This window comes from Psittacula echo (assembly GCF_963264785.1).
Source record: "Psittacula echo genome assembly, chromosome: 2".
NCBI lineage: Eukaryota > Metazoa > Chordata > Aves > Psittaciformes > Psittacidae > Psittacula > Psittacula echo.
Window position 1 is genome coordinate 105,395,078 of NC_137737.1, and position 17,450 is coordinate 105,412,527.

General features: G+C 36.2%; 1 protein-coding gene across 1 annotated transcript in view; it reads right to left on the reverse strand.

Moving 5' to 3' along the window:
* The window catches only part of CEP192 (centrosomal protein 192), a gene marked incomplete at its 5' end in the record, with an annotated part of 64,616 nt that overhangs the window by 24,936 nt on the left and 22,230 nt on the right, over positions 1-17,450 (reverse strand). Inside the window, 15 exons of the mRNA XM_080611058.1 lie at positions 2,370-2,479; positions 4,531-4,649; positions 4,862-5,122; positions 5,648-5,824; positions 6,589-6,679; positions 7,164-7,340; positions 9,137-9,252; positions 9,955-10,047; positions 10,169-10,308; positions 10,957-11,020; positions 11,327-11,470; positions 12,311-12,436; positions 13,955-14,185; positions 14,884-15,032; positions 16,311-17,196. Coding sequence (XP_080467184.1) covers positions 2,370-2,479; positions 4,531-4,649; positions 4,862-5,122; positions 5,648-5,824; positions 6,589-6,679; positions 7,164-7,340; positions 9,137-9,252; positions 9,955-10,047; positions 10,169-10,308; positions 10,957-11,020; positions 11,327-11,470; positions 12,311-12,436; positions 13,955-14,185; positions 14,884-15,032; positions 16,311-17,196 — 2,884 coding nt within the window. The remainder of the gene's footprint in view (positions 1-2,369; positions 2,480-4,530; positions 4,650-4,861; positions 5,123-5,647; positions 5,825-6,588; positions 6,680-7,163; positions 7,341-9,136; positions 9,253-9,954; positions 10,048-10,168; positions 10,309-10,956; positions 11,021-11,326; positions 11,471-12,310; positions 12,437-13,954; positions 14,186-14,883; positions 15,033-16,310; positions 17,197-17,450) is intronic.

Sequence of the window (17,450 nt, forward strand, 5' to 3'; positions counted from 1 at the left end):
ATACAGCAATTCTATAATACTCAGAAATTACACAACAGAGATGAAGGATATAAACCTAGTTAATAATCTCTTGACTAAGATACCCTACACTGTTCAAAAATTACTTACTGCAAGTTCAGGTATCAGGCACAAATCAACATTAACATGAGATTTATGTTTTACATCTAAATACACACCAATTATACTTTTTAATTATAAGATAGATATTTTCCACCTTTATACAAATAAGTATATACTAATTTGATTCCATGCCAAATTCAAGTTAAGTTTTACTGTTCTTTTACCCTGATAAATAAGACTAATAAATTCCTAAGGTTTCAGAGAAGGAAATTCAACCTGAGATAAGTTATTTTTCAATTACTCAGTATACTCAACCAAACACTTATTTAATTCATTGTACCCGTAAATATCCAAAAGGTGAGGAATGTAAGACAATGACTTAAAAATACTGAAATGATTCATCAAAATATTTAATAATAAAATCAAAGTTTTCTCCTCTGCTTTGAGCTATTTTATGTTGAATAGACAGAACGAAGACAATGAACATTTCTCACACAGGATACATTTTATCCAACCATTATTTCCTCTGCTGCATAGCAGATACCAGGGACAATTCTTGGTATTTGTATATAGATTGGTGAAAAACTGACACCATGTTATTTCAAACACTAACTTCAGTATGTAATTTCTTAATAGGTTCATAGAATCATAGAATAGTTAGGGTTGGAAAAGACCTTAAGATCATCAAGTTGCAGTCCCCCCACCATGGGCAGGGACACCTCGCACTAAACCATGCCACCCAAGGCTCTGTCCAACCTAGCCTTGAACACCGCCAGGAATTTTCAAATACCTCTGTGGATTAAGGCAATGAGGAACGGAGACCAAAACAGTCTATGGAGCCAATTATAACCAAGACATTCTATTCTTTGAACTTTTCTTAACATCACCTCTCTAACAGCCTTTCACTTATAAAGAAAAAAAAAAATTAAAAAAGCTTTTATATGTTGAAAAAACAATTTACTTTTCACCTAAAAAATAGCATCTTGCACAAATGGGAAAAAAAAAAAATCAGATTTCTTAACGCTAGGCACTACTAGTAGTTTTTGCAAAGTATCCAACTTACAAGGACATGTAACAAAAGTATGCGAATATTAGCACTGAGAAGTTGGTGAACACTAATTTTGTGTAAAATAAGATTGTACTATTCACGCTGGATATCACTGGGTGACAAGAAGGTAAAGAAGGGCTTGAAGTTTGTATCATTGTTAAAATGAGTAAGAATAACCTAGTTTACTTTTCTAAGAGCTACTCTTCCAGCACTCCTCCTTGAAAGCGTTATTTGTGGTGTTGCACAAATCTGTCTGCTAAGAACAGTCAGTCAAATTTATTGATCAAATACAGAAAGTAGTACATAAGAGGACAAGGATCTTTTATGTCCAACATAAATAAGATTGAGTAAATAAAAAATTGTGACCAAACAGGGAACAATCAACTGCATTTCACAAGTTCAGGAAAGTACGCTCTCAAATAGAGAGAGAAAAATATTAAGATGCATGACACAAGCCTTGTTTTCTACAGAAAGAAAAAGAAAGCTATCATTAGCAAAACTCTGATAATAGGGCAATAGGAGATAATCAGGGATGTCTAAGCTCTAACACTGGCTTAACAACTTCAGAGCGTACTCCAGAACCCAAGTATCTTCACTAGGTTATCCCTTTGAAACATAAAATTTTTAGGGAAAGAATCAGGCTTAGTTAGTTTTTTGATGTTTTGGGACTTTGGTTGGCTGGTTGGTTTTTTTAAGGTTTTTTTTTTTTAAGGACACCTTTACAATATTCTGCATTCTATTTTAATAAATTCCATACTAACACAAGCAAAAGTACAAAAAAATTATGACATTAATTTGGGAAGGGAAATACATATTTTGATGTCAGCCAAGTTCTGACTGTCCTTAGTTGCTGCAGAGTTGTTCCTCTCACATATTCTCACTCCTTTCTCTGGCTGCTATTGCTGTTGCACAGTTCCACACACCCCCTTTTTCCCCTCCAACCTGTTATCCCAGCAGCGCTACCACCATCACTGATGGGCTCAGCCTTGGCCAGCAGTGGGTCCATCTTGGAGCCAGCTGGCATTGGCTCTATTGGACACGGTGGAAGCTTCTAGCAGCTTCCCAGAAGCCACTACTGTAGCCCACTCTACAAAAACCTTGCCATTTAAACCCAATACGTCTATCCAAATGAAGAATTTTGCTTCTATATTTATTAAAAAACAAAACAAAACCAAAAAACAGTGGAAAAATAACCACGATTCAAGCCTAAAAGCACCTTTTTCAAGTATCACATTTCTCTTTTAACAAGTAATAGGCTTACCTTCTGTCACAAGCTGCTCCCCTTGAAATTCTTCATCAAATACAATGTTTCTCAATAAGCTCTTTTCTGGGATTATGTGTTTTTCTACCTCAGGTTTATACAGTATAGCTCTGTTAAAGAAATAAATACAGAAGAGTCATTAAATTACACAAAGTAATGGAAAATACAATTTGAAAAGATTGATAAGATTCATAAGAATCCAGCATAATCTTAACTTTGTTATTTCTTGAATACACTAAGCTCAAACCTGTGAGCATTTGTTTAAAACAGAAATCTTTCCATAATCTTAAAATGATTAAAGAAATACCTGCTCTATTGCTGCACAGTGAAGGCAAGCACTGGAATAATAGCTACTATACACTTGTCTTTACAAGACACTTGTTCTCTGCTGTCAGTCACACCTACCTAGATTTCTGACAAGCACCTCAGGCATCTGAGTGATTTTTCAGTCACTACAGGAAGCAGGAGAATGCTATTTTGGTCATGACTGGAAGTCTTCTGAGAGGAAAATTTGACTAGTCAACAGCAGAGTGGCAGCATGTGCCAGTCAACAGCAGGAACATAAAACCAAGGAGCATGACTGCCAGGACAGAAAACACTGGGAGGAATAGGGATATAAATTGTCTGGGAAAAAAGGGAAGCTACAGGTCAGTAAAAGGAAACCTGGCACTCAGACAAGGTTGGACTCAGACAGCTGTGGAGGTGGAAAGGATACCTCAGCACTACTTTCAGGTCTAAGCTACTTACCAGGCTACTGACACTGTATATTTTTGGAGTAAAGAACTTGAGCCACAAGTTGGCAAGCTAGGTAGGTTACTCATTTTACATTCCTGCCCTTAAGTCCCAAATCATGTTCTCATTCTAGTACACAATTACAGAATGGGTTTGACTGGCTTACAGTACTCAGCCATTTCAAGAAATAAGCATCTGTTTCAAATTATCAAGAGAGGCTTTAGAGAAGTTCCCACCAAGAAGCAACAAACTAGACCCCCATGTTCAAGAACCAAATGCCATGCCTGCTGACTAATAAAATCAGCAACAAGTAATTTCACTCACACACAGTGTCCAGAGTCTGAATAAAAATTTCCAACACTACCTATATAGGTACATCAAGCTCCTTAATAGGTTTTCTGTTGTTCAGTAAATCAAAGCTTTTCCTAAGCCCTTCTGCCCTTTGAGAAATATTCAATGATAGCAAGCATTGCCTTAGCCAAGAGTTCATACAAAAAACAGTAACAATCATCTTCTAAAATATCTAAAATATGCCAATTTCCATGAAAAAAGTCACAAACGTAGCTGTTCCATAAGCTTTTTATTCAAAGTCTTACAGTAAAATTCAACTATACTTAATACTTTATTTGGATAATGATAAATGCAATGTCTTTTCATGAAGTTTCCGGCAACCACATTTAAAAGCAGTAGTGAAATATTGCCATTCTAAAATTTTGCACTGAATGATGATCATTAGCACTTTAATGCTCTGCCTGTTGTTAACTTTCTGCATTATCGCTATACACCATACACAGCTCAAGTCAAAAAGTGCCACTTATGTCATTAAAAGCAGAGTATGCCTTGTTTTGTGCACCTGAGCTATGCAAACTGAAATACAGAGAAACACAGCCTCTATTTAAGCTTGGTAAGACATCTACAAATTTCTTTGGTGTGCTATGAGCATATGTGGATGTTATTTCTCACATACACATCTACTCAAACATTGTCTTCATCAAACCAAGATGCAAATCCCGCTCGAAAAGTAATACTACTGAATTTCGGTACTACTCCTTTCATGAGCCTTTTCTTTAAAAAGAAAAGCTATGAACACATTGGCCACTAATACCAAAATAGAACACAACTCTCTTTCAATTCAAAAAAGCAAAAATCTTCCTCAAAACCCAACACACTCAAATTCAAGAACACGAAAATAAAATAAAATCCTTAACTAGCTACAGTATGTAAACAAAACTGCAAATAAACAAACTAAACCAACAACAAATAACCTACCAGATGCAAGACTTACTAGATCTCTCCATATCATCACTGTCTTTGGGTTTGCTCTTGCTATTTTTGGAAGCATGTTAACACCATACTCGTGGTAGCACACACCTCTAGTTTTATCTCTTTATTAAACATCTACCTGTTACAATAGCTAAATACAACTTACCTACGATACTGCTGCCTAGAAATTTCATCTCCACAAAAAAAGCATACTGTTGATACCAAAGAATTTGTTTTATGGAAGTTATTTTCCTCTTGCATTGGATTCCATGTTATAGTAATCACCTGATAAAATGAATAGACAACATAAGAAAAAAAAAATCTTATTGTTAGTACTAACATTTGGAATATGAGTCAAGAAATTACAGCAATCCAAGTGAAAGAAGATTTAGCACAAGTAGGACTTCAATAAAGAGCTAGTCAGACACATTCCCAATGATAATATTTCTTTCAATTTGAATTAATAAAACTTGCTCAGAATTGGGTATTATACTTACTTCATGTGTTCCTTCTCTCAGCACAAACTTCTCTGGAGATACCATCATTACCTGAGGATCCATAACTGTTTTTGTCTGTAGGCTTGCAAAGCACAATGCTTTAACATAGGCAGCCCGAGAACCTGTATTTCTTACGCAGAAGGAAGCTTTCCTTAATCCTGCAGGCAACAATCCATCCAGTGTTACCATGTAACTACCTGATAGTTTTTTAACATTTTCCAAAGTTATATTGCTTGTTCCTCCATATCCAGATAATGGTATCTGCGGTGTGGGAGAAAAATAAAAAAAAATGAAAACCACAAAAAAACCCAGAGTACTTCAAAGGAAAGTAAGCTTCTTACTAAAACTTCTGTACCAACTATGGTAAACTACACGAAGAGCTATAAAAAGACAAATGAAGATGCTTAAAATCTGAACCAAAAAGAATTTGCAAGAAACAAAAAAGTCTAAATTTATTTAAACTTTAAGTTCTACTGAAAATTAAAGACCTATCCATAATTTAACAGGACAAGTTCAGACTTACTGACAGCTGTAAAGTTGAAATTCTTAGGCTACTACTAAGATACCATATAAAATTTTTCTTCCTTCACAAGGAGAAAAATTACATGCAAAATTGAGACTAATGTTCAAACTATACAATTCAGTGGCTGCACAAACTGTAACAAGTATAGAGATACAGTGTGTATCTTGGAAAGTTTCAGGGTTTTGATAGAATCTGTCCTAGATTTTAAATAATTATGAAAAATGTATGTTTAAAACTATAAGAAGTTAGGTTGGAACTCTTACAGTAAACTTAATCCCTGGCTGTGATCGAATTCCCAGCTGTTTGATTTCCAGCTTTGCAAAGAAGCAAGTTATTCGAGTAGGTGCAAATATCAAGTATATGTTAGTATCTTCTCTGGGACGGATTTTGAGTTCCCAATTACTAGTCAAGCGTTTTTCTGATCCAAATATACTTTGCAGCTATAAAAACAAAGACATCAGAAGTGAGTGACTACACAGCAAAACCACACAACGAGTAACAGGTACATCACTTGCAACCCAAAATAAACTTATTCGAAATCTGGATTAACTCAGTTGACAGTGGTATATATTTGAAGTTGCAATGCTTAATATGCAATAAAGAAGACCAAGTTCAAAAGACTTTATATTCCCACAATAAGCATATGATGCCTTTCAGTTTAGACAACAGAGTTTTTTGCTTTCAACCACAATAAGGTACAGCTGAACTTAACCAACACTACATTAAAAATCTTAACATTGAGAGAGAATTAGATACCAAATCTGAACATCTGAGGGGAAAATGGGATGTAAATGTTTGTGGACTATGTAAAAAAGAAAAAGAAACAAAACAAAACAATCAAACTGCCAACTCTAGTTATGATAATTCCCAAAGGCTAATTCCAGTTTTAATTTCCTCCCTCCCTCATGTGCACAGAGTCCTCTGCAGCAAGATCTAAAACTCCTCCTGCAAGAAGGGCCACTGACAGATAACTCCAAGTATCTGTGGTGCTGTGGCGCTACAGCATTTCACCTGTTTCCAAGGTTGCCAGTGTAGCTTAAGCTCTCCTACCACGTTCATCCTGGCAGTCTCAGGGCACATATCACACAGCCTGCTAGTCACTGACATTTATAAAGGAACAACACTTCAGGACAAAGAAACTTTTATTATAAACATATACTGATAATTGTCATAAATACTAAAGACAAATTTTCATGAGAGTTACCTGAAAACAGTCTTGATCCTGGCCTCTTATCAACAATCTTAAATGCTGAGTCACAGATGGAGAGTCATTTCTTAGAGTTAACTTCTGCTGCCTGAAAAATATGAAGTTTAGTTCTATTTTGCAGCAAATGAGAATTAACTTCATCTATTTATTCATGGAAATGTCCCGAAATGGCACAGTCATTTTAAAGTCATTTAATGAAAAAAATAAAATCACCTTTTGGAACAACAGAGTATATTAGCTAGAGATAGCTGTCAAAAGAGCCAATAGAAGTTTTCCATCAACTTACTTGGAAAATACTTCCCACTATATTTCTACTTACATAACACACTAATCTTACAGCATCAATGATAGAGTCCTGAAGAATACAAAAAGCTCAAACAAAATCATAGTTTGTTTCCAAAGATTCCTTGCACACAAAAAAATAATTGTGAGGTACTGCTTCTCTCACTTCAGTCATTAAACAGCTTAGTTTATTACCTGTGCATTATCAACATGAATAGGAAGTTCCATAAACTGCAATATAAAATACTTAACATGGTATTCTATATAAACACCCCCCAACTTATACTTACACTGATGCTCCAACTGTCACTCCTCCCCAGGCAATGAACTGCTTGTTGGATAGAATGGGTGGGATGTCTGGGTAGCCAGCAGCTGTTGACACAGGTCTGTTTTCCACAGACACCACCTCACCTTTTAGCTCCACTTCATACTGAGGTCCAGATGGCAGCACAAGGATTTTCAAAGAACTTTAAAAATAAACAAATTTAAACCACAGAATGAGATTATCTGATGAAAACATAATATAACTGGAGAAAAAAATATACATAGGCCTTTTTAACCTACCTTCTTAACAAGAAAATACGAATACTTTTTTTTGACTTAATGACAAAGGCCAGCTTTAGGCATAGAATAGTAGAACTGTTTGGGTTGGAAGGAATCTTAAAAGATCATCCAATTCCAACCGCCCTGCCATTGGCAGGGACACCTTCCACTAGACCAGGTTCCTCAAATCCCCACCCAACCTGGCCTTGAACACCACTGGACATAGCAAAATCTAAATCCTTTGGGCTGTAAATATGCATGCCACAAACAATCTTCTCAAGCATTTCATCTGGAAACGGTTCAAAAAGTTTTTCAGAGACTACAGCTAGGCAATTTTTTTTTTTGCCCATCCTAACTGCTGACTATTTTGACAGAATGATTTTGGAGAGTCTCTGTGTATATTAAAGAGATGCATTTTGAAATACCAGCAAAACTGCATTGAAATTTGAAAATTGAAATAAGAGGGAAGAAAAACAAACCGAAAAAAACAAACAACAGAAACAGAAATAAGAGAGAAAAAAAAGTATACGGCAGGAAAGAAATCAAGGTTTTAAAGAATAGGCTAATGCTGTGCTACAGGCTAACTTAAAGCCAGGAATGAAACTCAGGAGTCTTCACTCTATCTGTCACTAAATTCCTATGGTGCCTACTGACAGAGTCCTGCATCCTATCTGTACAGAACATGAACTCTTGTTCCTGCTTTAGTGTCCTGGGTTCAGCAGTCGCAATCATTTTTCTCCTTCTTAGTAGCTGGTGCAACTAAGCTTATTAGTCTTTTGGCAGGACTTTTAAGTGGACTGCAAAGATTACCTACCTACTTACCAAAGATTACCAAACCTACTGAGTACCCTGAGCCTGTAAAAACTCAGGAAAAGCAAAGCAGTTATGCAAAAGGTCATAGAAAAAGCAAAGATTAATTGCTTTGCATGCCTACTCATTAGGTTCATAATGTCATTAGCACAGATGTTTAATTTCACGCACTAGGTAGGCCTAGCTAAACTAGATAATGAAGCTGAATATATTTTGGACAGATTTCTTTGTCCATTCTTGCTCTACTATAGCAGAAACAGGAAAACACGTAACAAAAGAGGAAAAGCTGCTCTGGTGAAATGAGTCAGACCCCTGCCATTGCCAAAAAAACTCCTACATGACACCAGAATGGTCACTTGAAAGCATTGAGTCTATTTCGCAGAATGAAGTTTGACAGGTGCTAATGTGCAAAAATATGCTTAATCTGCAAAAGGAATATGTACATTTTTGTTGCACAGGATTTAAAGTTGAACTTTCATTTGATTACAGCAGCCAAAATTAATGAATACTCTTGACTCTGATCTGTGCTTGAGCTTTTTCACATGCAAAATGGAAGTAACATTTCCCTTGTCTCAGTGGAGTGAATAAGAGGGAAGCAACTGAAGGAGCTGCTGAAGATAAGTTTTGATGTACTTTAGAAACAAGTACCACATGAAGAGCTTCAGGGTCTTACCCCATTTATTTAGTCTCATGACATCTGTTGATCTGTGGTGGGAAATATTAGCTACTCATTAAACTGTGTACAGCAAAAGAGGGAGGTAACCCATGGAACAGGTGAACCCTCGCAGAAAACCACTTTGTAATGAATGAGAACTCTCAAGAACAGAACTGAAAACTTTCAATTTGTTCATGACATTAAGGTCAAAAGTAGCTCTGTTTAACACAGGCAGCATAAAATCACTTATGTTACCTTTCTGTAGTCGTTACATTTTTTGGAACAAAGCAGACAGTCACTTCTCGTTCTTCTCCAGGAAGAAGGAAAAGATCTCGAGGTTCAACAGCAAAGCAGCTGTCCTGATCTGATGTCTGGAAGTGGGCAAGGAGAAAAGAGAGGGTTGGTTACTTATTTTAAGGGAGTAAACATTTCTACAACATGCAGTGCCATTTGGATGTGTATCTGTTTTACATGCAGTCAGACAATTCAAATCTACCTGGCACCTTCAGAAGTTTCCCGAAGCCTTGCAGTAGTAAAACTCTTCTAAAGTTGGACACTCAGATACAAATACCTCCAACAGCAACTGTGTATACAACATTGAAGGGGCCACGAGGAGATTTAAAGAATTTAACAGTCAAGTACAACACGGCAATGGTACACCACTAGCGAAGTAACATCTCATCTCTCAACAGTGGTACCAACCGTTACTGGTATCGCTTAGTAACCAGTATTTAGTAATCTAAATGGGTTTTACACAACTAAGTAATGAGTATCTCCTGTGCAGCACAGGATTCACTACTTTTACATATTTGACATACACTTGTTAAAATCCTACTTGTTAAAAATCATAAAAGTATGTTGTTAAAACAAATGTAACTGAAGCTGAGCAACAAAACTCCCATATGCTTTTTCCAATAATGTGAGATAATCTCTTGGCTATTTTTCATTTTCTTTATGTAAATTTGTAACCCTTTGTCAAACCATACAGTTGAGCTAGGATCCCAAGGCTGAGTGCTAGTTTCAATACAACAGTAATGGCACAAAACTCAGATTTCAAAAGAAAGCCAATCTACCTTAACTTTCAAATATACATCAATGTTTCCAGCATTCTTCAATGGCAACTGCTGTTTGGCTGTTGAACCCACACTAGTAGACAGGCGTATTGTCTGGAAAAAGTAAAGAAATGTGCATGTATATGTACATATATAATAAAACCAAACCTTACAAAAGAAGTGGACTAGGAAAGGCAAACCATTATTGAAACATGCATTGTTAACACATGCAAACCTGTAAGTCCTTTGGAGCATGTATCCTTGCTATTCCAGCTCTTGCTCGAAGAGGAATACTTTTAATCACACTGCTAGGTCCTGGACTATCCACTTCCACATCAACTCTTGCCAAGAACTCATCTGCTGGACCCAAGGAATCTAGGAAGAATTCCATGAGTAACAAAAGCAAGCAAGTCTGCTAGCAGCAGAGGCCATTTCTATGGCTGCGTGTCTCACTTCAGCTACAGTCCAATCTTAACATATTAACAGCACCTCTCCCATTACCCTGGCAATTAGCTTTTTTTTACTATTAAATAAAGTCTCACAAGATCTTATTTAAGAGCTTAATCTTTCTGTCAAATGTGGCTGAAGCTGTCCATAAAGAAATAAAACAAAATCTAGCCAAACTAGTTGATATATGCACTATTTACTATTTAGCAAGCCAGAAAACGTCAAGGTTTCATCAAATTTCTTATTTATTTGTCAACCAACACATTTTCTTAAGTGGTGATTTAACTCCCTCAGCAAAAGTAGTAAAGCAAATTCCACACATCCTGCAATAGATAACCATTTTGTACAGTTTGACACTGAAGTACAAATACCCCTGTTAACGCCTAAGAGATTAAGACATAATCATTCTGCCTCTGTCAGTTACTAAAACTGAATGCAATACCCAAAATATTAGGACACACAAACCAAAGATGGACTGTTTAATTTCAAGTCTGCAGCCTGTTGCTGCAATTCTAACACATGCATACATTAAAATTCATATTTGTTTCAGTTGAAAAGAAAATCAAATTGCTATACCTGAACAAGAAATTTGTTTCTTAGGTGCATGGAACAGAACCCAAACTGTTAAAGCTTCAGGATCCTGAAAAAGAAATTGGTTGACTCATCTTATGGGAGAGAGAAAATTACTGAAGAGAAGGAGTAAAAAAAATAACAAAAAAAAAAACAAAAATAACAACAAAAAAAAAAAAAAACCAGAAAAAAAACCAACAACAACAAACCACCCCAACACCAAAACCAAAAAACAAACCCAAACCTATATAGCAACAAACCTATACTGCTCAAATGAGCGGACTCCACAAAAGTCATTACTGTGAACTCAGATATTCAGAACCATCACTTCAGAGAGCAAGTAACAGGAAGAACCAGCCAATTACACAATACTCACTTGCCCATCATAGCTTGCATGTATCACATGATTTACAACTGATGGAGCTGCTATCTGAGAAACTGTATCCATTTGGAGTGATTTTTCATTCAAAAGTTTAATTGGTTCCTTGGAAAATGTGAAGCAACGCCAAGCTACTGCATTCTGTCAAAGAAACAAAGTATTAGAACATTAAACCTCTTCTTGTCTCTAACAATAATGCTGACAAAGCCAAGAAACGCAAGGCAAATTTTGAACAAACCAAGTAGTTTGGAAAAAACAATCTATTCAAGACCAACTCTCACTAGTCACCAAGACAACCTGATACATCTTAACATAAGGCCAGTCTTTTCTTTGTCCCCCCACATAAGGAAACCAGACCAGCTCTTCCCAAAGCACGAAACAATAGCCAGCCTAGCCAAACACCTGAAATCTGCACTACCACAGAAAAGCAGAGAAGAACATACTGTAGCCTATAATACAGGCTATTACTGTCTAGTGGGAGACAAAACAGAGTTAAGACTCCTGCTCTTGCTCCTGCAGAAGAGAGGATATGTTAAACTTGATAGGAAGCAAGTTTGGCTGCTTGTTTGAACAGCTAGCTGTTCTACTTGAACAGCAAACTACACCTCCAACTTCTCAGAGGGAAGGTTTAGGCAACACGATCCTTGTGCTATCTACTGCCCTGTCTTATCAAATCAAGCAACACAAAAGCAGCAGTCCATGGCCAAGCTGTAAAAGAAAAAAAAGCCAAAATAAACCCCAAAACAAACTCCCCCAAATCACCACACCTACCCAGAAACACTGTTGATGGTTCCAATATATAGCAGAATCAGATTACCACCCTACAAAACAATTAATTTCCTGACTAATCAAAGATTTCTTAGGAATCTTACAACTAGTGTCCAGACCGTATTTCTTAATGATGTATAACAAAGCGTTCTGGTACTAAAACTTAGCATCACAAGAAGTTAACTTTCACGTACAGGAAGATTATGTACTTACGGCATTAATAATGAGCCTAATTGGCACAAAAGCATGGGTTTTGTTGATAAGTTTTAGTGGAAGAGCCTTCCAACTGCCAGAACTCAAGTCACCAAAATCCAGATAATCTTTTTTTCCTGTTTCCACCTGGTTTTAAGGCAAAGTAGAACTTATAAGGAAGGAAAACCTCCAAAACACACTACTATACAAAAGCACCAGGAAAGTAAGGATTCCATCCTCTTAATGTTGTGCCAACATACAATACACACCTTCTACCAGGGGTAGACGGAATCTCAGAATCATGTTTACTTTGATATCAAAAGGTGTTGAATGCAATCTGCCATCTCCCACATATTTTGCCTCAATCAATTAAGCCAGTCTTAGTGCAATATTTATCCACTAAAATCGAGTACACAATCAAATTATTTTTGCTAATTTAAAACAGAAATAAGTGTAAACTATGATTCTTGATAGCAAACATGAAATGTTAGTTTTAGTTATTTTCTTCATTTTTAACTTGCTACAATAACATTTTAACTAAGCAGTAGTTAATTTTTGCTAGCATAAGAACACTTGAGTGTCATGATGTGCAGCAAAATGCAGCTTTTATTTGGTGCTTTTTCTAATCTCAGGAATATGCTAAAACATGCAGAGATACAGCTTTAGAGGTTTAATTTAATTTAAATATGAAGCAAGCTTGAATGAACTACCTCACGAAGAACATGAAGAATGATGGATTTTGCCAAAATACATATGAAAAAGGCATTAAAATTAAATTAAAATTTATGGAAGAAGCATTAAAAATTGCATCCATTCATGTGCATTCAACTAGAATATCATTACTTTACAGCATCTACTTAGCCCAAAGCAAGTTAACAGACTACTTTAAAGTAGAAAGTCATTCAAGTATAAAATTCCAAGAAAAAAAAAATTACAATAAGTTAGCTGAGGTTAATGACTGAAAATTTTGCTTTCATCAGTGACACCACAGACTATCGTGTAATTTCTTCAAGCACCTCAAAAAGTACCATCAAACCCATTTCTGCCTGTCAATACTCTTGAATTTAGGACTACATAAAGCCTGGTTTAATTCTTTATGTCACACTGTCTCCCACCTAGTTGTCCTTCATAAGATGCAAGGCAAAACATTTTATACATCCACTTACTTTTAATTTCCAGTTAGTCCAAACTAAGAAAATATTCTCTAGGATCATAAGTGGCCAATAATAACAAGCCAAGACAAAGGCAACTTGATGTAAAGAATAAAGAAATACTTAAATTTGGAAATAAATGGGGACTGTTACATTTTAATGCCCAATGGCATCCAACATAGCAGAAACTTGGAAAGCATTAGATGTTTAAGATCTCATCTATTCTTTTAATAATGGAAAAGTAATTTATTCTTTTCAGACAGAATCTTTCATTTCCAGCTAGATGCTTTTCCACAACTAAAACTTCCCAGATAGTTATAAGCTTCTCATAAACATTCTCCTACAGTCCCTCCCACACCGAAATTCCAGGATGCTTTATGGAACAACCTTGCACTCCTATTCTTTTCCAGTGTCACTGAATATTCATAAAATTAATAAATAAAAGCACAACAAAAACCAACACAAAAAAAACCAAATAAACACACACAAACCCCCACACTAAGCAGACACTCACTTCTAAATGAGGATTTTCGGCGACTGCTGTCAGAACTACCCTACTTGCCAAAGCTTCTGCCTGAACAATTGTCTCTGCATCTGCAGAAACTGGCCAAGATGAAACATTGAGAATACACTGAAAGATCCCCGAATGACAAGGTAAGAAAAGTATTTTCACATCGTTGGCAGAATGGGGTCCTACAATGGTTTTGTTCTTGAAAACCAGACATTGATATTTCACAGGGTCCATCTGAAAAACAAAATCTCTGTCATTTACAACATCTCTTGCCAGAGGATAGCTTCTTTCAAAATACCACATTTATCTGGCACCACTGCTCAGCACAGACATTTCATATATGTTTTTGCTCAATATTAATTATTGCACCTTCATATCCATGTCCCACTGCCATCTCACTCACCTGTAGGCATTTTCTTTTAAGTTAAAGCTTTAGATAAGTCAGCCTGAAAGGTAAGTCAGCTGGGGTTTCTTTCCAGCATATAGTGAAAGATTAACACTGGTATTATAGTATTTATTATAGTTGAAAATTAATTCATATATAAACCACTGATTTTTGAGAAAGAGCAGCACCAAAATAATCAAACAAACTAACTAAATTAACAAAGCCAATTCTACTTGGTGCTTTCTGCCAACAAAGATGGAAGGAAGAGGAATGGTGGAGGAGTAATGGGAAGGTCAGTGGATGAAGGTCACCAGTAAATCCTAGTGCAGATTTCTCTAAGTTTCTGTTGTGAACATACTAGTAGATAATCTTCTAGCAGGAGAGACAGACTGCAAGTGACACCCATGTGTTATCAGCATTATTCTCAGACTAAAGCCGAAACAAAGCACTGTACCAGTTACTAGCAAAAAAAATTAACTCTATCCCAGCTGAAACCAGGTAAGATTATAGCATTATTCCTATAGCTTTGTCAAAAAATATCTCTTACCTTTTCCCCATTAACTGAAACACTGAGTATTCCAATGCTGACCTGCAACCACCGTTCAGTTGGATTATAAATGCTAAGAACTGTCTGTGATGCAATTCCCACACAACAGGCATGAGGGAACTTCAATTCTTCTGGTACTTTCACATGGCCTTTGGAAGAAAACATGCTTTTATTAGTTCCAAGTATCCAGAAGCAAATCAGCACTCAAGGCCACCACCATGTCAAGTTTATAAACTCATTTAAGTAATGCTTCATTATGGCAAGGCAATGTTTTGACTCCTACAGTTTTCATAAGAATGTTTTCCATGAGCTTGATACTCAGAATTTCAATCGTTTCTAAACTACATCTTACTTGGAGTTCTACTGTTGTGAACAAAAACACTTACAGAAATATCACATCCCATGCAGACACTAACCCACAAAGTGTATATACATACATATATATATACACACACCCCTTATATAAAATTCTCAGTGTTCACAATTTAATCAATACTAGCCCAACTCAGGGAAATGTGAATATAAATATTATAACAACCTTGGCGCATTTACACTGACCAAAGAGGAGAATCTTTTTTTACCAGAGTATAACTGTTACCTAAAAAGGTGTTGAGGCATTTTTTGCTATAGAAAATACCAAGTAGTTTTACAGTAGATTTTTGCTGAACTGTGGTCTTCAACAGTTATCACCAAAGAGAAATTCTGCTTCAAATATTTTACTAAATTTCTGGTTTTAATATTTCTGAAATAGTCAAAATAATTCTTTCAGATAAATTTGACATTTTGACTGCAAGAATTAGCCAGAAAAAAAAAAAAAAAAAAAAAGGATATCATAGGTTCAATGAAGTCTTTAAAACAAAACACTAATTTGCATTGCTTAGGTTAACAGCTAATACAGAGAAATACCAGAAAGCACAGAAGGCACTTGGCAGCTAATCTTTCCCCTTCAGAACCAAAGAACATCTTAAGCCCCCCACTCTCCCCCTATATTTTGGCTTAACTGATCACTTAACCACAAGTTATGCTGGAGACTGAAATGCCATCTACTTTCTAGATAAAATACAACTTAATTTCCAGAGCATGACTTGTCTCGCCTAGCATGAGCTACAGCTAAGATCTCTCTTTTTCCTATAAAAGAGTTCCTTTAAATGAACACAAAACCACTGAATGCTGAAGAATGCTGAAATTCTTTCAGATTATGAAAATTTGCTTTTAAGACCGTTAAAGGGACTATAAGAACAAACCCTGAATTAAACATCATTAAATAAGGAAAATTAGTGATACCTTTTTTAAAATAACAAGGTTTGCATAAAAGATAATTGTGGTTACACTTGGTAGTCATTCTGAATTTTTTTACTATAATATTAGCATAATCACTATCTCCATTCCTGCCTACAGCTGTATTTTAAACACACCCTAAAAAACACACTTACCGGGTGACTTTGTCAACTCCCATTCATTTCTACCAGTTCCAAGAGGTTGTCCAGTACATGAGTTTAGATTTAAGATATTCTTGTTCCAGGAAGTAGGGTGTGGATTACAAAGTGAAGCTGCGCCAAGAGAGCCAGGACCAATATTCGAACCTAAAGGAATTCCTACCATAACTGAATTCTCAACATGTCCTGCTGGGATACCAGAACAAGGAAGCCCTGCTGGAAGGCCAAAACCTCCAGAGCTGCAGCCATGAAACTGAGATAAAACTGTATTTCCAGTAGATGGTATATTTCCCAGGTGGTGTTGAGCAAATGGAGTTGCTGCAAGAGAATGTCCTGTAAGCAATGTGGGAACAGAAGATTGACTCTCAGAAGTAGTGACATAGGGTTTAAAGCTTGAAATTGGAACATGTTGTTCACCAGCTGAGTTTTGACTGAGTGGCATATAAGTGCCAGGACATATAGGTAACATATTCAAGGATGGTAATCCTTGTCTCTGTGCTCTGCTTGTTTGATCATGCCACACTTCTTGTGCATCAAGATTAACAGAAAGTGGCTGAAAGATGCAGAATTTACTTGTTAAAGCTGATTTAACATAGTCTAGCTCTTTATGATTTGCTGCTACATTTGAAGGAATAGATGGAAGCTGCTTTCTATTCTCGGGAAAACCTTCTTTGGACACTTCTTGACCCAGTACATCATCAAGTTTTCTCTGAAGACCTGCAATTTCATTTTCTTCTGATTTCTGGTCAGTGCTAAGCAGTGCTTCTTTTCTATTTCTTTGACACACATGGTCGTCTAGATTTCCATTTGTCTGTTCCTGTGAAAGAGTTGGGCTCGCTCGAATTATTGTTGTGCTCAGTTCACCAGCATTTTCACCCTAGTAAAAAAATATGCAGTATTAAGGAGTTTAGAAAAGCAAATAGGGTACATTAAAGACTACAGACCTTAATATCTGTACTGCCATCAAATATAATTAATCAAGTTTGCCAAGTCTTGCTTTTGTAACATCTGTGGCTCTTCACATTGAAAAAGAAAACCTGGAACTTCAACCCATTTGCTCTCTGAAGTCACATTCTAGCTAGGTGTGCTGGGTCTGGCTGGGATGGAGTTTAGTTTCTTCATAGCAGGCCC